This window comes from Melospiza melodia, chromosome 1 (genome assembly GCF_035770615.1).
Source record: "Melospiza melodia melodia isolate bMelMel2 chromosome 1, bMelMel2.pri, whole genome shotgun sequence".
In the NCBI taxonomy this organism is placed as follows: Eukaryota; Metazoa; Chordata; class Aves; order Passeriformes; family Passerellidae; genus Melospiza; species Melospiza melodia.
The window spans coordinates 81,238,325-81,258,625 of record NC_086194.1 but is presented as its reverse complement, the minus strand read 5'-3'; the positions used below and the strand labels follow the sequence as shown (position 1 = coordinate 81,258,625).

General features: G+C 40.7%; 1 protein-coding gene across 2 annotated transcripts in view; it reads right to left on the bottom strand.

The window, feature by feature from the left end:
* The window catches only part of KIAA0319 (KIAA0319 ortholog), a 55,367-nt gene that overhangs the window by 12,556 nt on the left and 22,510 nt on the right, over nucleotides 1-20,301 (bottom strand). For both annotated transcript variants that reach the window (XM_063159632.1, XM_063159639.1), the window contains 11 exons: nucleotides 14,168-14,351; nucleotides 11,932-12,030; nucleotides 11,162-11,259; nucleotides 10,692-10,779; nucleotides 10,025-10,117; nucleotides 9,277-9,409; nucleotides 7,383-7,611; nucleotides 4,913-5,036; nucleotides 3,398-3,530; nucleotides 2,314-2,462; nucleotides 244-395 (listed from right to left, as the gene is read on the bottom strand). In XM_063159632.1, coding sequence (XP_063015702.1) covers nucleotides 244-395; nucleotides 2,314-2,462; nucleotides 3,398-3,530; nucleotides 4,913-5,036; nucleotides 7,383-7,611; nucleotides 9,277-9,409; nucleotides 10,025-10,117; nucleotides 10,692-10,779; nucleotides 11,162-11,259; nucleotides 11,932-12,030; nucleotides 14,168-14,351 — 1,482 coding nt within the window. The remainder of the gene's footprint in view (nucleotides 1-243; nucleotides 396-2,313; nucleotides 2,463-3,397; nucleotides 3,531-4,912; nucleotides 5,037-7,382; nucleotides 7,612-9,276; nucleotides 9,410-10,024; nucleotides 10,118-10,691; nucleotides 10,780-11,161; nucleotides 11,260-11,931; nucleotides 12,031-14,167; nucleotides 14,352-20,301) is intronic.

Sequence of the window (20,301 nt, the reverse complement as noted above, 5' to 3'; positions counted from 1 at the left end):
CAAACACATTAGCTTCATACTATCATCAATTACTCTGCACTGCTGCAGTCCTTAATTACTATATTCTCTAGCTGTACTGAAAATATCACCAGTCTCTTGAACTACAGCATTACAGAGAGCAGGAGAGACAAACCAGAAACAGGCAGCACACCTGACAGCATCTTATGGGTCATACCTGCTCTCCCTGCTGCAGTTACGTGCACAACAAAAGCCAAATTATGTTAAAACCTTCAAGAAACTTACCCCAGCTGCTGGGCTTTGACCATCCCGAATCCACAAATATGACACAATGCCCTGGTCATCAGCAGACCCTGAGCCATCCAAGGTAACAGAGTTGTTTGGAAGCACTAGAACATGCTTCCCACCAGCATGTGCCCGGGGTGGACTGTTGTTTTCTAGCCATAAAAATAGTGGAGAAGGATTTGCTTTCAACATGTGACATGCCATTGCCAATACACCCACACTGCAATTCTTTACCTGCTGATTACAGACAATAACAACAGAACCTCATATCAAAGCTACAGAGAAAGGATGAGTGGGCATACAAAATCTGGCTCTGAGCATATTGCACTTGAGCAGAAAGATCTTTTCCAAAAAGCATTATGGGATATTCTATTTATAGTCTCACAGTAACTTAGGCATCAGATCTTCTCAGTCAAGCAAAAAGACTTTCTACCTACTTAGAAACACAGCACAGCGTGAGATCACAGCTGGGACCTTTTCATCTGGAAAATCACTTATTACCCAGTAAGACCTTGTATCTTCAAAATGCCTGTATGTAGGCAAAACGCAATCAGGAAATTTAAGAGTAAGTCTAATTTCCAAATGTTTTTTGCTCACCACTAGCAGTGAAACTAAGTCATGCATTGGACATATGGTGAAAAAAAGCCAAAGAAGGATGAACATGTTCTCTTTTCAGAAACTAGATGTCACTGATTTTTTTCAGAACACAACCAGTAAGCTAGGGCTCAAGGAAGCTGTGGGGCTGAGTGAAATACCCCACTGTACACAAATAGTTGGACATAAATAATTCAATCCTGGGCAGATCTCAAGGGCATTGTCTGTTAACAGCTGTTAACAGGGGGCTGTCTGTTAACAATGTTAACATTGTCTGTTAACAGGGCTGTGCCTCTTCCAAGTAAAATCAGTTGACTAAACTTGGTTATTGGAAAACTGTGTATTTTTAATATCAAACCTGCACCTGTAGGTAGAACTTAATGTGGCTACACTTCACAGTACAAACAAGACCATGGACACATTAGGGCAGAGCTGTTGCCACATACTTCTAACTAAACACTAACTGAAACTCTGAAACAGTTCAAGCAATGTTACTCATGAGTAAAAAAAAGTCCAGCTTCTTCTCCAAGATGCACATGGGTCACAGCAATGCCAATCCCAAGTATAAATTGGGCAGAGACTGGATTGGGAGTAGTCAGCATAATGCCTCTAATCCTTGAAGAGAAGGACTTGGGGTGTTGACTGACAAGAAGCTCAGCATGACCCAGCAGTGTGCACTTGCAGTCCAGAAAGCCAACTGCATCCTGGGCTTGCTGAAGTCAACACGTCCCTGGAAGTGTCCAAGGCCAGACTGCATGGGGCTTTGAGCTACCTGGTCTAGTGGAAGGTGTCCCAACCTATGGCAGGAGATTTGGAGGAAGATAATTTTCAAGGTCCCTCCAAACCCAAACCACTCTATCATACTGTGATTATCCTAAAGCCTCTTCTACAGCATGCATGTTGGGAAAAAACCCCACAAAATAAATACCCCACACTAAAGCAACTGATTCTCTGTATAATTAAAAAAAAAACCTACCCCAACAAAACCAAACCCACCATAAGAACACACCACCAAAAAAAATAAAAAAACCCAAACCAAAACAAACAATCCAGGTCTTTTAATATTAAATTTTTAAGTGGAACTTGGTTCACTGAGATGTCACTTCTTGGATGTTACTTTAAAATTCACAGTAAAACTGCTTTTCTGCTCAAAGCTTAATTTCAAAGATAAAATAAAAATATATCTTCTTAATGATGTAGACATACAATTGTAAAAAATATTATTTTGGAGCATGTTTATTATAACTAATTTTGCATATACTGAACATCGAAACAGCTTGTAACAAAGGAAATTAATTCTTCAAAGGAAATTAATTAATACTACTTCACTACAAAAGAGCAGTTTTCTTAAACACATTTGAAATGTAACACCAAATATGTTACCCCTTTCTGTTCTGATTTCCTTCACATTCCACCAGCGACTGAATGAAGTGTCCAGTTGCCCACCATGCCCTAAGAGGCAGCAGCCAGGCTTACCTTCCTTCACAGTAATGGAGAGCACAGATGCACTGCTCAAGCCCTGCTGGTCTTTCACAGTCAGCCTGAAGTGATAGGTGCCAACCTGGAGGCCAGTCACAGTAGCTATTGCCTTGTCAGTGTTTTCCATCAGTACAGAGCTTGGCCCACTGAAACAAAACATCTCACAAAAATAATTGTGCCCAGCCACCCAAACTGTGACGTCAGCAGAATTGCTCACGCTTTTGATTTTGTGTGTTATAGTTCTACTACTGCTGTAAGCACTGATGGCTAAAGAACTATTTGAGACATGAGTTTAAGTTAGAGAATTCATTAATACCTTTTCTCAAGACATTCAAAGCACCCAAGCATACATCCCCACCTATCAGAAGAGTAGAAAACACCCCCCAGAAGTTCAACCTCACCACAGGGTTCTATTCATCAGAGCATAAAAACAGAACTATAACTAATAACTATTTCATGCAAATGATATTGCTCTAAGAGCCACTCATAACCCTGCCAGTGTAACTGTCTGCCAGCATAACTCTTCCTGTACCAGGTACAACAGCTGCAGGAGCTAAAATACCTGTCCCTTTTATTAAGGATCAGTTAAGTTTGCACATAAACATAGAGTTATAGGCTTTTGTAAAATATTTTCAATTATCATTTAAGAGTGATTTAGTCACCCATTACTGGAAGTTCAAGGCAATGTGACTGACACTTTATTTTCAATAAACAAGTGACTGAGAAACCCTAGTTCTGAGCACAAATGGAAAAACTTTGTATATTACCGGATGCAACCCAAACCTGCTAATTGCTTTTTAACAGGAGACACAGAAGTTCCTGTCATTTTCTCTTAATTTTATAAAAGTAGGCCTCAAAATGAAACATTACAAAACATAGGCAGAGAGTGTCTGAGCTTTTCAAGTTCAGCTTAAAATTGTTATTTCTTACACTATTACTTACCCAAGTGAGATTGTCCTGAAAACAATTTTCAAACATAATTCACGATTCATCATTCAACATGATTGGAAAAGAGGCTCTAGACTCAACCATTTCCACTTTGTTCTCTGTTTTACTAAGGATGAGTAAAATCTTTTGATACCTGATATTTTCCCAGTGATAGAAGACAATGCCTTGGTCATCTTGGCTTTTGCTTCCATCCAGTGTAGTACTTTCTACTGGGAAGGTCAACTCCTTGTCAGGGCCAGCCACTGCTACTGGAGGACTGTTATTTTCTGCAAAATTAGCATTTAGTGTATGACATTTTTGAGGTAGTCACTGGCAATGCTTGCCAATCAGATTTTACATAGGGTATTTCAATAAAAATTTGATATATTGGCTCAAAAGGTACAAACCATAAGTATGACATGCACAAGCCAGCAGGTGGGAGGTCTGCTCTGCAGCAAGTCAAGTCCCACAGCAAGCAGGATCCCAAATCCCACAGCAATTACTTCCCTTTTTCATATTCATATCTGAAGGCACAGTCACACTCCCAAAAAACTTGCTGCATGCTCAATGCATTATATAAAATGTCATAAAACATGAGGGGTATTCTCCTGGTTCTACCAGTCCACCCCTTTCAAAACCTCCCACACAAATTTGATTCTTTGCCCTCAGAGAAGATACTGACCCCTTCTCTCTGATGCTCAAGACCACTAAGTTAATGCCAATTGAGAGGCTTTGAGAATTTAGCAAAGAAACATAACCTGCTACTCTGTTTTCAGCCTCTGCTTTTGTGACATGGTAAAACTGGCAACAATACCATTTTCCTGCAGATTCATTTACCCTTGACCCTGACTTCAGCAATAGCATCTTTCTAATTCCACATTATGACGGGTTCTAAAAGGCACCACCACACATCACACTTCCAATTCATGTTCTTGTTTCTGCAGTGAATGACTGCTGTAAAGTTGCCCCAGAAGGAATAATCTACAAAGGAGGTATATTAAGCAGTTACAGGAAGATAAAACATTTCCCTATGGTGGAATGTCAGACCTGCACAGGGGCAGGAAAGGCTACTGTGGATGTAAAAGGCAAACATACTGTGAAAAAATAAGGAATTAAAAAGATCACATGAGGCCCAGATCATTTTGGCTTATTCATCATTTGGGGCTCCCAAACCTAAATAAACATGTGAAAGATGCAGCTTTCAAAAAGTCCTTGGTCGACACTTCTTCCTTGGAAACACAAGGCAATTTGTTTAAGTGAATTCAAATCACACAAGGACTCTTGCAGGAGAATTGCAAAACAATAAGAAAACTGAACAAAGCACTGATTGATACTCTGAGCAGCTTTCAAAACACACTCTGTAGGACATTAAACTCAAGAGCTACAATTTGGGTTTTACAAGCAGATTCAAACAGATCTCTGTTGCCTTACATAACCAGGCTGGTGTGTGCCCTCAGGATCACCACTTGGATTTTGTTTGATTCTACATTTGATTCTACACTTAACGGCCTGCTTTGACAGAAAATGGAGGTGGACAAGTCCTTGTTGCAGGGGTACCAGGCACTGGGGCTGCCATATCAGTGGAACAATGTGAGGAGAGGAGGTGCTGGAGCCAAGGCAGCAGGCTGGGCCAGCCCTGAGGCAGCCAGCCATGCCTGCACTGACTTACCAGGCTGCACGATCAGCGTCACCTCGGCCGTGGAGCGCTGGTGTGCAGAGTCTGTCACAGTCAGCTGGAAGGTGTAATCTCCCTCCTGCATTGCAGAGAGCTGCAGGTACGGCGTCCGCACTCCCTTCGCAGCACCGGCAAGGACAGATTAAACGGAAATGGGTTGTGGGTAATGAAAGGTCTTACAGAGAAATGTAAGGAGAAAGAAATGCTTAAAGTCATAAATACAGTGTTTGATCAAGGAGTTGTGCACCTTGCAGATAAAGAGGAGGCTTAAAATTTGGGACACAGACAGAAGTAATGTGTTCACTATTCAAACTCTTCCTACCAACCCAGAGAAGCATCTATAGGCAATAAATCCTATTTTCTTCTGTTGGTAGAACCACTGCATAGATCACATCTCCACAATAATAACTGTGAAACACATGGAACACTACCCATTCTCAATTAGGAAATTAAGCACTGGCAAAAATTCCTACAGCTTATTCCATTTCCTTAGGGATATTTTAAAAACAAACATAATGACATCCCTTGGTACTTATAAAAACTGTTAAATGCAAAACCAAGCTTGACTTGAATCCAGAATAATAGGGTTATGGAACCCCCCCCCCCCATATTAAACAAGACAACTCTGTTCTGAGTTTACTCTTCTAGCAGCATTTGCTGATACCTACAGAAGTCATAAAATGACTGGGCCCAGCTATAGGTTCTTTTGCTAATAAAAGGAACATTTGTGGCATCTCTCATATGAGGAATACCAAATCATAATGCAAATAGATTTGGCTTTCTTTTTTTCTTTTGGATAGAGATGACAATAAGAACAGAGACTTGATAAACAATTACTAACCAGCAGAGGTACTTGCTACATTGCACTCTAACAGTGGATACCATTTAAAACACCACAGACCAGCATCCTCTGGCATGGTCGAAAGAAGGGCCATGAAGATGGGTCAGAGGGCTGGAGCTGCTCTCCAAAAAAAGGCTGAGAAAGTTGGGGTTGTTCAGTCTGGAGAAATGAAGGCTCTGGAGAGACCTCACTACAGTCTTCCAGTACCTAAAGAGGGCTTATAAAAGGAGGGAGAGGGACTTTTTATTTGGGCAGATGGTGACAAGACAAGAGGGAATAGTTTCAAAGTAAAATAGGGCAGGCTTAGATTAGATATTAGAAGAAATTATTTACTCAGAAGATGGTGAAGCACCAGCACAGGTTGCCCAGAGAAGCTGTGGATACTCCATCACTGGAACTGTTTAAGGCCAAACTGGATGGGACCCTGAACAATCTTGTCTAGTGAGTGACATCCCTGGCCATGGCAAGGTGTTGGAACAAGGTGATCTTCAATGTCCCTTCCAACCCAAACCATTCTATGATTCTGTGATCCTCAGCTTCAGGCACATGACAAAGATTACTAGTCTGTTGAAAAGAAACTGTAACATGCACTTGCATTTCCACATTAAATACCCACTGAATCCATTGGATCATTCGAGCAGTCATTCACTTCCTTCAGAAAGACTGCTCTAAGATTGAACAGCTCTCAAAAAGTACAAGTTCAGTTTGCTTGGGTGCTTTTGGAAAGTTTTTGTCCTGATGAACGATCAGAAAAAGTCATCATGCTGTAAGTCCTTCCATAATTTTTAATTTCCTCTACACTGTAGTCTTGCATTAATAATATTACTTCTTTCCTGAATAGATCTACAGTGATCTCTTTTAAGTTCTGAAGGTCTAAAGCAATTGCCAACATGTCAGAAATCAAGTCTCATAAAAAATGGCTCCTGAGTTTCAGCTGGATTCATTACATTAATTATTTCAACCGCCTACAGAGCTGTAAGAATCTCCAATTCACCAAATGCAAGTCCAATGAAAATATTTAATAACTTCTCAGATTAAAAAAAAAAAAAACAAAACCAAAACAACAACAACAATAGAAACAGTCATGAAAATACGAGAATAAATTCTGTAAGGCTTCACTGGAAACCCATGTTTTAGTGAGGATAAAAATCCACCACAGAGCATGGCTGCATAAACACTGCCAAAAGGTCTTGTCATCTTTCACTCAGAAAATGAAGTTTCTATTTGAGTTCTACTCTCTCCAGGAGAGAGTGTTACAAGAAAACTGTGACCATCCCCACATTTTCCTACAACCAGTTTTCAGCCTGCCCAGAGCCTCAAAAGATGGGAGTCTGTGAAACAGCTTCTAGGGTTCAAGGACAGACAATGTGATCTCTAAGTCTTTACAAACCACCAGAGAACAAGCAGGTTTGTTTGGCCCCAAATAATTAAAAAAAAAAAAAATGAAAAGGAATTAAAAGTAGTATCTAAAATAAGAACTGAATACATGTGAGAGAAAAACAAAAAATAACATAACTCTAGGTATTTCAGTGCTTCTGAGCAGTTACTTAGGTATGTGTTTGCCCATGTTAGAGGCAAAGATAAAAGAGCTTTTCAATCCTATGAAAGGAGAAATACACATACCTGCATTGCTACAACCTTGCCTTTGCTTTTGGGACTAAGTGACCACTCATAGCTGACAATTTCATGGTCATCACTGCTCTGGTTTCCATTCAGTGTGATGAAGTTCTGGGGCAAAGTGACAGCCTGATTCGGTCCTGCGTTAGCAATAGGTGGGTAATCCACTGGCTTGTTGACAGTCAGAGACGCAATGGTGGAGTTGGCTGCTCCATCCGAATCAATCACTGTGAGTCTACAACAGGAAAAACAGAATCTGTTAAGATGAACTTCTGCCAAATGGAAGTATTAATCTTTTTCTGGCACTTTTTCAAACACCACCTAAACAAAAACCACTGATTATATTATATGAACTTCTGCTTCAGACACACATATCCCTCAGCTAAGGGAAGAAAGAAATTCAGAAAACTTTACAAAGCCAACTTTCAACCTTTCACAAAAAAAAAAAAATCCAAAAAACAAAACTAGATATTCGGAATCCCTATACCTGCTGTCAATAGCAACTTCACCATTCAGTACAAAATCTTTTAGAAATGTACTCAGTAAAAAAAAAAGGATTTTATTCATCACCTATAGTGAAACAGTACAGAGAAACAACTAAAGCTACTCTGGATGTTCAGAAGCTCTGCTTATAGAACAGTAGCAGATCCTCACTTCTTATTTTTTGTGGCACATCATTACTAATTTTAATTAATATCAATGTCAAGTTACAAAACTAAAAATGTGCAGGGTTTTAAAAACCTCAGACATTACTGCCTCTCAGAAGCACAAAATAATCTTAAAATGAGACTACTGCAGGCACTCCAAAGGTGACCAATTAATCTGTAATCCACCTCTGTTATGAAAATTGCATACAGCTGACCACATGGAAGGGAACCTGAGCAGAACAAAACTAGTGCTCATTATCTCAGACAGTAGGGAACCCATACATTTTGCAATGAGTGCACATCCATGTGTATCAAGGGCACTGGACTTTTTTGCTCACATTAGTCAGCCTCCCTGAAAGTTGCAGAGATGCAACAACTGACTTCTGAATTCCCTATGGTTTGGAACACACTTAGAAGCATTGCTTGTAAGCCAGACTCTGCCCATTCAACACGGAAAAAAATTAACACTCATTTCTGCTACTGTCCGATATGGAACAATTCCAGTAAAAAATACAGAATTAAGAAGCAGAAGCTGTAAAACTTTGGGTGGAACTTATGTGAAGCACCACAGTTAATGTATATGTAAGTCAATCTGCTGATTGTAGATAATATATTGACTGACAGGCAACCCACTGACAGCCAAAGAACCCAAGCTGGGTCAGTGGGAAGTCTGCCTCTGTAGAGACTGAGCTTTAAGTTAAACAGTTCAGAAAAAGGACTGATTTTTACTAAAGCACCTTGAACCACAAACATTCCTTCCACTATCTGGGCAGCCCCCAGCTTCAACAATGCATAAATGGAGGAAACCAGTAGCAAGGTAAATGCTTTTATAAAGAACAGAATGACTCTTAGTAAAATCAGCGCACAACAATGTCTTGTGAGGACCAGTCTGCCAATATTATTCTGTCTGCCACCACCCTTCAGAGGATGACTTTCACAGCCTGACTCAGTGTCATTCAGGGCACTAGCCAGCTTCTAGGCTAGGGAAAAAAATTAGTCTGTCACAGTTGTTACTGCTGAAAGTGGGGACATTAATTTATGATACTTTCCTTTCTGTAATTTTGAGTTATAAAGGATCACTGAAGCATTTTTTGATAAAACCACTCCATATGTTTCTCCACTGAGCAAAATGAAGAGTAACAGCACGCAGAAGAAAAATTCTTTTGTTTGAGGAGATACAGATGAGCACAGAAAAAAATGAAAATTTAGCTGATATCACAGATAAGCCTCCAAGAAAATAATCATGCAGGTACCTGAAGGTGTAGTTTCCAGGAACAAGGTTAGACAAGTGCAAGACAGGTGTGTCAGCAGATGCCTTCTGCTCTCTCAGGGGACCTTTAATTTCTTCCCAGTGGTAACTCACTATCTTCACATCATCTATGCTTTCTACATTCATTAAAGAAAAACACATCAGTTTCTTGTAGCAATTGCTGGAATGAATATTTAAGTAATTCATTTGTTCATCCCTAACTGGTTTTCTACAATTGTCTCTACAAGTATAATTGAACAAGCTTCATTAACCACAGAGTCATACCAAGTTACCTTTGGTACAATTTATCTACACAATTCTTCATACACATGAATTAAAAAAAAAAATCAGCCTCATATTCTACACTTTCTGACTTGTCTGCACTCATTAATTATGAATATAGTTACAACATCTCATCACACCTTATCTGACAGCTCTCTGCTATGGCCCCAGCTGTACTGGCACAGAGATTTTCTGGGCAGGACAGGAAGAAGCTGTAAGAGTAGCTGCTGTCTGGATGCAGCAGTCTCTGACACACTGCATCTCAATCTCCACGTGCAAGGTTGTGTTTTATAATTTTTTAATTTATTAAAATAATTTGTAACTGGACACATATTCCCAAAATAAATCATTATGCAGGGAACTTCTGAGAAGAGTGAGAATAAGAAATTTCACTTGAAATTGACAAACAATAATGTTGTAACTGTATATTAAAAATGTAGGATATAAGCACAGGATGGTCCAGTACATACGACTGCCATCGATGAAGGTAGAAGTTGTAGGCAAGGAAACTTCTTGCACTTTGGGTGAAGCAACAGCAACAGGTGGCTGATTAATTCTGACTGCTGTGAGAAAGATAGGGGAGGAAGAAAAAAAGGGGGAGAAAAAAAATATTAGTGAAGGCCCAGGCAAAACTTATGTTAAGTCTACAGATCAATAGTCCCCAGTGATTAAATCTAGGAGACACAGCTTTGCAGCATCTGCTGTCCTTTTTGGACAAGGCAACGAAGAGGTTAGTGATGAGCAGTGTGCTGACACAGCAGTGTTCCACTGCAGTGCTCCTACGTGGTGTAATTCAGATCAGAGCTGTGCACTATAACCTGCAGATAGAGCCAGATCAGCACAGGATTGTTGTCCCTAGCTGGAGAAAAGGACCAGTAAAGGTGGCATGATGATATCTCAGGCTTTGCCTGAGGAGGGGGAAAGACTAGAGAGCACTTAAACACAGTGAGCAGGACCCTTAGCTCTACTTTCTTAAAACTCCTTCTACACACCAAGATATGAAACATATCAGTATGACTGGACCGCCAGATATCCTTGACAAACAGTAACTGAGAGACTGTTTGATAAGTATGCTGTTGAATAAATGTGTTATAATATTGTGTTGAATAAATTTATTGTATCAGTCAACTGATTTACCTGGTTTGACTGTGACATTTACAAAACCTTCACCAAAGGCATTTTCACCAGAAACTGTCACTTTGAAGGCATAAAGTCCCACTGATAACTGAAACAAATACAGAACAAATAGGGTCACATGTTGGATTATACAAAAGTATGCTTAAATGTGACAATCATATCACAAAAGAGTAAATAGGGATGTCTGAATCCTCAATCTACTTTTATAAACACATACATAAAAGGCCACTAGCCACTGCCTGGAAGTGGGGAATATGAAGCAAACACTGTAGAGTTTTTCCTTTATCTTAGAAAATTATTAGAGCACTCTAAGATACTGGCATAAATTTGGTGACAAAAACAAGTGAAGAGACTCAGGATGGCTTGAAGCTATTTGAACTCCTTAAATCAAGGTGCCCTTCCCCACAGGTTACAGTTCTGTGAAAGGACACAAGCACACAAACACGAGCCTGAGCTTACAGCTCACTTACATGAGAGAGCTTCAAAGTCTGGCTGTGCCTGCGCTCCATTTCCCCACTATAGTCAGCAGGGTGACTGATTAAGCTCCACTCATAGGTGTAGGCTGTTTCTAAGAGCAATAACACAATGTCAGAACAATCAGTTTTGTGTTCAAGATAAGCCCAGAAAACAAAGAAATCAAGTTCACCACTCATCAGATAAAACACTACAGTATGAGATCATGACTGCTACTGCCTAAGCCTGTAAAATGAAGCAGTATGACCACATGTTAAACTCCCAGTGTGTTCCAACTTGGTAAAGCAGCAAGGATGTAATGGACTTCACAAATAATCAACTTCTTCACAAAAAACTTCTTCATGTGAAGCCAACATATTTTACATAGCTACTTATGAAACATCTTATACTTGCTCCTGCAATTCAGAAGCTGGCAGTTTTAAGGCAAATGTTGCATGCAAAACCTGCTTTCCCACCTCCCCTGCCCTGAGCTTTTCAGCAAGATGCTAAAATCTAGGCCTCATCATCTTTTGGTAGAAATTACAGGCTTTCTATTGAATCAGCTGGCTAATAAGTTCAGGTTCTGAAAGTAAAAGCCACTTAAAAATTCCTCTTTAAAATCCAACAGAGGAAATCCTCTCTGCAGTTAGAGCTGTAAAAGAGGCAGTATTAGAAATAAGAAAAATTGTTTTATCTGAAGTGGTAGATGTTCACATAACTCAGAACTTGTCTGCATTTACAAGTTGGTAGTGTATGCATTCCCTGTATACCAAGGCATTCAACTGACCTGTAGATGGTGGTGGGACAGCAAAGGCATTCAGTTCAACCTCATTTTTGGGTAACACCACTTGTATGTTATCTCCAGCAGACACAGTAAGTTCTTTAACTGCATATAGAACAGGATGAGTACATTGTTATAACAGATGGAACTGATACAAATTTAGTATCATCAAATATCATTTGCAATGGATTAAGTAAAATTTGACAAGTACTCTACAGAGAACAGTCAGCAATAATTAAAAAAATTCTTTAATGCATTATAAAATAATGATCTATTTAATCATGACTGTGATTCCTTCACCTTTTACCAAACAAAAGTTGTTTTTTTTCTTCTCCAGCTATGATGCCTCATTTTCCCTGCTTCTGTTTCAGAGAAATGCATTCTCATTCTTCCTTTATATCAGAGGTAACAATGCTCTGCATAAAGAGTTATGTATTTTTCCCAGTAATTGGAAGTGCAGGAAGACAAAAAAAACATAGTAGAACTTTATTATCACACTTTCCTTGACCAAGAAGTACTATTCCTATGTTCGTGGGGCACTTGCAAGGCAGGTTCCAATGTCCATCTTGTGTTCCTTTTAAAAAATTCATTTGCATAGCAAGGCAAATGGTTATTGATTATCTGAACTGCCCATTCAATCTACTTGCTATCCAGTCCTTGTCTGTGAAAACCTTTTCCTTTCAAAAAATGCCAAAGTACACAAAAACAGCCCCCAGAAGAAATATACCCAAGCACAACTTAGTCCTGTATTTCAAATATTTCAAATATCTTCCTTTTAATATTGGAAAAACACAGAACAAAAGTTCTCTGAAGGCAGTGTTCACTAGTGTCTACATGTCCAACTCACAAACTCAGAAGAGATGCCAAAGAAGCTACTCAGCAGTGGCAGCTGATGGGTCTAAAAATGATGAAATGAAGACACTGACAACACACTTTCTGTCACTGCTACCTAAATTCACCCAAGGCTTCACAATTGATCATGGAAGTTGCCCTAGACACCTGTGGAGCAAAGGTTTGCACTTAGACCTTCACATGAGATGATAATAAAATGGCTAGAAGAGGGTGATGGCCAAAAGAGAGAAGGAGGGACTGTCATTGAGACTTTCTAGACACTCTGGCTGAGAACACACAAACTTTAGGCAATTCTTGTACAAAGCAGTACCTACTCTGAGATTCATCACAACCTTCCCTTCAGCTTCTTCTTCCAATCTCCTTTTTGGGCCCTCTTCAACCTGCTCCTTCACAGGAGGAGGAGAAAAAGCTGCCTAGCTAACAGTCAGTGGTAATGATGATCCACTGTCTTGGAGAGGAATCTCTTGTAGCTTATCTCTTCCTCTTACCTGCTACTGCTATCCTGGCTGGCAGGTTGCATTTTGGTAGAGGGTGTCAAGAATGTTCCAAACCAGACTTCCTCTACCAGGAAGCAAAGGGCTTAGCTCTCCACGTCCCTCAGTACATTAGTAGTGCAGAAAAACACACATCTGTGCTTCTCTGCTTCTTGTGGTCCTTCTAACCCTTTGTCAGTGTGCACAGGGAGGCAGGAAACTCAGCAGGAAAAAGGAGATACATGAACATACACACAGAATTTAACACAACTACAGAGGACATGGTAGTTAGAAGTCCTTTTCAAAATAAAACCAACTGTTCTGCAGCTTTAAGTGTGATAAGCTCCCCCACAGTTTTGAAATGAAAGCAAAATTTTGTTTTCCCAGGATTTGGAGGCCATGTTCTCCACTGTTAAGGGCTGAGCTTCCTCATGTCCAATCTATGTTGCTGCATGGTGTCTGGCAACTATGGATAGGCTTCTACTGCAGAGTTAGGGAGCAGTGCCCTGAAGAGACACACCAAAAACAACAATATGGCTTCAAGAGACTATTCTGAAATCCCAGAAAGCTTCAGGTATTGCTTACAAAGTAAAAAAAAAAAAAAACAAAACCCAAAACCTAAAACGTTTGAAACAGGTCTTTAATCTTGGCTTTTTACTTTGCTGTATTTCCTTGAGTTGTCATTTCTCACAATGGTGGACTTGGTCAGGGTTTTGCCTCAGAATTAAGTGACTACAGGGTCTAAAGTTTGCAGTATTACTGTAGGTCTACAGGTTTAAAGTGGGATTATGTAACATTTGGATAAAAAATGAGCTCTTACTTACAACAGGTTGGAAACCTGACAGTAGAAAAGTCATGCCCACCCTCTGTCCAACCTGCAGGTACCCCTCAGATCACCAGCTCTGTTGAAACATTACCTGCTTGAGCAGCAGTAGCAGGTGGTGTGAACAGCTGCATGGGCTCGGATGGTGCAGCACTAGTGGGAAGTAGCATGATCCCACCTTCAGTGGCATTCTCTGGGGCCACTGTGGGAATCTGGGTTTTCTCTGACATGCCTGGGGAGAAATCTGGTTTATCTGAAGAAGAGGAAGGTGTAGCAGCCTGAAAAAAGGAATTATAGGAAAAGAGTTGTTGTGAGACATTTTTCACATTTCTAGATTTAGAGGTATGCTGTTTTTTAAATAGCATGTAGGATGACCCTGGTGATTTATGTTACTAGAAGATTTTATTCACATACAGAATACCCATTGAACAAGGACTGGGTTTTTTTCCAACCAGGAACAATTGCTAATTTTCCAAGTTTCAGATGTAGAACAATCATGTGGTAACCTGGAATACAACTAATGCTACCAGTTACCAAAGTATTAAAAAATTCAGTACAACAGGTCTAAATGCAGTCATAAACCTTTAAAAGACAATATCAGAAAGTCTATGTGGTATTATTGTCTTTGTGCCATACACAAACATAACAGAGTGTTTGCTTCTTACTACATCTGCTCAGTACCCAAGTTGCTTGTGTCCTTTTATCTCCTCAACAGGAATAAAACACCCGACATGTTCTCTACTTCAGGCATCAAGCAGCACTGCCTCACCTTGTTAGTAAATCAGAACTGCCTCAAAGGACATGGCAAGTGTGGCACAAATAACTCAGCACTGGGTTAATCTTACCTTACAATGACACATTACCCTCAATGGGCCAGCAGGTTTTCCTTAATATTCTTAGGATTTATTTCTGATCTAATGATATGGGAAAAGCATTTTTCTAATTATGGCTACTGCATTTGGCATATGAAGGTACAGCAAAATACTATTATTTGTACACTATTAACTGAAGAATAGGATTATGAAGGTTGGCAAAGTGTACACTAACATCAAAAACAGTTGAGGTGGAAAGGGACCCCTGGAGGTATCCCAGTTCAGCCCCTGCCCCAAAGCAGGGTCAGGAACAGCAGACTGCTCAGGACCAAATTCAGTCGGGTTATGAGCATCTCCAAGGACAGAGAATCCATCTCTCTGGAAAACCTCCAATGTTTGGGCATTCTCACAGAAAAAAATACAGTGTTTAGTGTTCAAATAAAATTCCCTGTATTTCATTTTGTGTCCATTGTATCTTACCCTGACACAGAACAGCACTGAGAAGAGCCTGGATCCATCTTCATCACACCCATAAGAGTTATTTATACACATCTGTAAAATCCCCTGAACCCTCTCTGCTCAAGGCTGAACAGTCCCAATTCTCTACTCTTTGCATTTCAGGTGCTCTACTTTCCCTTTGCAGTTTGCCTCCCTAGGAAATAAGAGCAGCCCTGCCTTCTGGACAGAGAAAAAGCTCCTTGTGCAGCTGGGAATGTGAAAGCAATGCCAGAAACTGTTCCTTCCCAGCCTACAAGAAAACAGAGCATGGAAGTCATGGGCAACTCCATCTCAACCTTCAACAATGGACACAGAGCACAAATCCCTGTGCAGTGTCAGGGATTACAGCTACCCACTCTTGAGGATGCTGAGGACAACACCAAGAGCTGCCCTTTTGGGTGAGTCCATAACACAGACAAGACAAACACCTTTGAGGTCACACCTCCAGCTCTGCTCCATTTGCAGACAGTACTCTCTGAGCAGCTGGACCCTGAGAGCAGGACCAGGGACTGCAGCTCTCCTAAAGTAGTGCCTTCAGGAATCCCACCCTTGACAGCATCATGTACAGGGAGAACCTCAAGCCCATCCTGTTTTGTTTCTTGACAAAAGGTCTTTCCTCCAGATAGGTCTCCTTGACATACTCACTCCAACCTTCATCTTTATAAAAGATTTTCTTCCCATACTTGAGCAAACCACAGTGGTTTTTTGCCTTCTGAATTTGAGGGAACTCTACTTTCCTGAGCTTCCTCTGGCTCCTCTTCTCTCCCTCGCCTCTTCTCATTCTTTGCCAATCTAGCAGCTGAAAAGTAGCCATCATGGCTTTTTAGGACAGATGGAGACAAAGTCACCTCAAATATACCTTTCCAGGGTGCCTCTTCTGCAGTGGCACCAAACACCACTTCAGTCAGCAAGCCTAGGCAAGGCACTGCAGTCAAAAGAGGTGCCCTGTGGCACTGTCACGTCTGAAGAGGTGTCACAGCCAAAAAGACAAACTAAAAATGTTAGCAGACAGCAGACAACTGGGGCAGGGACAATATCAGAAATTAAGCTCTCAGACAGAAACTATTACTGAGAGATTTGCTGGAACAGATGTGGAGGGCAAGATTAACCTAAATTCCAGCTTGGGAAGTGAAAGTTAAAGGAAAGAAAAGAATTCCCTCTGGGAGTGAGTCCGATAGGCAGTTCTGCTGGTAGGGTCTTCGTGGGTTGTTTGCTTTTACCCTTTTTTACAGCCACTATTGCTTGATACAAACACACCAATGGTGAGGGCCCACATCCTCCAGTTCCCTGGGTTTGACTTGAGTGCAAATCTCTTGAGAATTCCAACAGAAAACAAGAACAACCAAATACCATGAAGAACCGACTTCAAAATAGAAAAAAAGGTAAATCTAAGTATCAAAACATCTTCCAGGGGTTTTATACATCCTATGGATCAAGTCAATGTATTTTTAACCAAACAGAACTGTTGAGCTTCTGCAGGCATAAAAACTGAAACAAAGCCAAAACAAGAGATGAATACCTATGTTATTCAACTGCATTCTAAGTCTTAAATATGAATTCTGAAGGCAAGCAAATCAGACACTAAAAGGCTCACCATCACATAGAGTCTGTCAGCCATGTTAAGGCTTCTTAGGTAGAGCTTTATGTATTTTGACTGCACCATTATCCCTGCAAATACAATAAGCACAAGAATTAAGTCAGGCCTTATCTACTGAGTAAATGTTTGGAACATTGCAGCGTCAACATAGCAGCAGCTAGACTCTGGCTAAGACCTTAAAAACCTTACTTGACTTAGCAGATCAGCTGGAAATTAACAGGAAATTTTAAAAATAAATTTTAACTAGAAATTTTAAAGAGAAAAAAATTGTGCAGATATCTCACTTGAAGGATGGGCAGCACTGCAGATTTCTGATCTCGGCAGGTGGACAGCACATACTCTGTACAGGTTTCTGAACATACTCCTGTTATTGAGCTGCCAGAGACTGACAGTCCATAAGATCCCTCTGAACTCTGATGTAAACCCAACAGTCAGGTGACTCATTTAAGTGACAAACCCCATATTCTCTCTCCCAAATCACATACAGAAACTCCCTGCATCTGACTACATTTATGACAAGGATACTCCAAGGGCACAGACTCCAGAGGTCTGTGTTTGGTTGGTTTCTCAGTTTAAAATCTCTGTCCTTGCTCAAAGAACACAGCACCTGACACTGCATCCTGCTGACTACTGTGAAGGGAGGGAATCAGGGAATTGCATTTTTGCCACCTTGCTCTGTCTGGCTTGTCAAAACAGCTTTGTCTGGAAGCTGCAGAAGGGAGTGCATCAGCACGGATCCAGGAACGGAGATATAGAACTGCTGTGGCAGAACTGAGAGGATGATAGGAAAACACAATATTGCATAATGTGCAATAAAGAGGGCAATTCATTAAACTTAGTAGCAAGCATGATTTTAAGACCTTCATATTTTCATAACCTATACAAAACCACCACAGTTTGAGAGGTTGTTTGGATTATATATCAATGAAAAAATTATTTGGAGACCTCTCGGCATTTTTAATCCAGGGTAAAAATTTAAGATTTCCTTCATAACAAAATCTGGTTTTCAAAAACCAACCTTTTTCCAGAAGGAAACACAAATATGTGCTAAACAATCCATATGAGATTTGATGAAAATATCTGCTTGCTAGAGAAAGAGACACATAAGAAGGAAATCCTATCACCACTATACACCACAGGCAGCTTCTATTTCACTAGGGTCACAAGTAAAGTTTCCAAACCAGAAAAACTTGAAGCCAAGCTGAAAAATTGTGTTGGGCATACCTGGCAGGGCTTAGGTGGCAGAGGACTGGCTGCAGGGGCCACTCTGGTGGTCCCAGTCAGTTTGGCAGTGGATGGAATCATGGCACGATGCACCAACACCATAACCTCTCAAACCTAGTCAAACAAGGGCAATGGCCACTGTGGGCAGGGGACACAGGAGGATGTGGGGGGATGCACAACAGGAAACATCTGGAAGCAAACATAATTGTGCACAGGGCTGGAGACACTCTCCTGGAAACAGGAACTCCATGCCACCTCCCAGGGAAGTGAGGCCCACCGAGAAGCCACACCAGTGCAGATGAAACAAAAAGAAAGGAACAGTGGCAGAAGAGAGAAAGAAATGACAAGTGGCAGAAAGGAGACTGCCATGCACTGACTCCAACCTCCTGTGCCACCTGTTTCCTCATCAAAGCAACTGAGCATAATCTGCAGTGAAAGGAAGGGGAGTGGAGACTAGGAAGGGGACAGGAGATAGGTCTGGACTGAAGCTCATTCTAGGGAAGGTCATTCAAGGGAAAACTATTTGCTAAAACCGCGCACCATCTTCATTTCTCCACACATGTCTAAATTCAAAGGAATTCTCACCTAGGAAACAAAGGTCACTTAGACTTTGGCACTTTCTGAAAGTCTTCTGCTTCCCCAGATTCTATCTTTACATGAATAGAGAGCCTTTAGAGCTGTATCTCAATACAAGTCATGAACAGCTTTTGATGTTATCCCATTAACATGCTTTCTACAGCTCTGCTCACAGAGCATGTCCCAACCACCTTCTAACTACACTTGTCTTACCAGTTCTTCAGCATCATTATCAGCTGTGGCTAAAGACTAACCCAGGTTCGGCATCTCATCCTTTCTGCACGGAAAGCAGCCATCTCATTCTTCAGCCTTTTTATTGGAATTTCAGTGGCTGTGCTAGCATAATGTCAGCATAATATAAAGATCACACAAAAATAACTCTGTGTCCCAGCGAGAAGTAGGTTTCTCTCCATTTCACATTACAATAAACTCCCATCTACAGTCAGTGCAAAAAGATAAAGCAAAATCTTTATATTTTGGCCGGGGTGGGAAAATCAAAGTAGAGATCTACAAAGTAGGCTTGGCCAAATATATTTATCACTGCTGCAGGATGTGAAATCTCAACTTTCATAAAATAGTATTCACATGATCCCTTAGAGACAGGGAACAAACTTGCTCAGCTCTGACACATAGTTTAGGTGAACTTGAAGTTTTATGACTCCTGTAAGGCACAAGGCATAAGCAATTCAGTCAGCAAGGGTCCTGACAACTGGCTAAAGATTAGCACCATGCTAATGGCTCTTCCATTAGACAGCAAAATGCAATGGAAACAAGTTTCAACTCTTACTGCATACCTAAAGCACACAAATGTAGTGGAGCATAGAGCTACTGCAGGTTCTTGGTGTGGCTTGATTTCTGCCACACTACACAGGCAGCAACTAAAAGATGCTTGCAAGTCTCCCCTTGCAGATGGAAGGAAACATGGGAGATGAGCTTAGTATAGCAGTGGTTGGATGTCCTTTATCTTAGCTCAGCTATTGCCCTGTGCTAGGACTAACTGCACCACTAGTGCATGACAGAATTTCACTCTAAATTTTATTAGCAGTGACAGTCTACTTTGTTCTCATACTCTTCATATATACATATATACATATTTTTTGCATACTAAGAAAAAAACAACCAATATCTACTCTTCTCACCTAAACCCCCATGTAAATTATGCTCATGTGGAAGTGTGCATAGAAGGAACTTTTAAAAACAAGTCTCCTATGATCAACTCTGCTTGCAGAAGCAGTACCTAATTTTCAGTTTGGCACAGCATTCATTCTGTTTTCAAGTGTTCTTCCATACACATGAAAATGAGTTCTGATCTCTTCTCACTTGTGCCAATACACTCCAGACCAACTTAGTCAGTCATAAAAGGCACAGGCTACCTTGACTCTACAGGAGATGGTCCTCAAAAAGCAGCCTGCTGTCATGGCCCCCATTTAACTCCAGGGCAATCATCTCCCTTGCAATTCTTCCAAACAGATCCCACAACAGACCAAAGACTGCAGCCCATGGTTGTGACTCTGCTTCCTC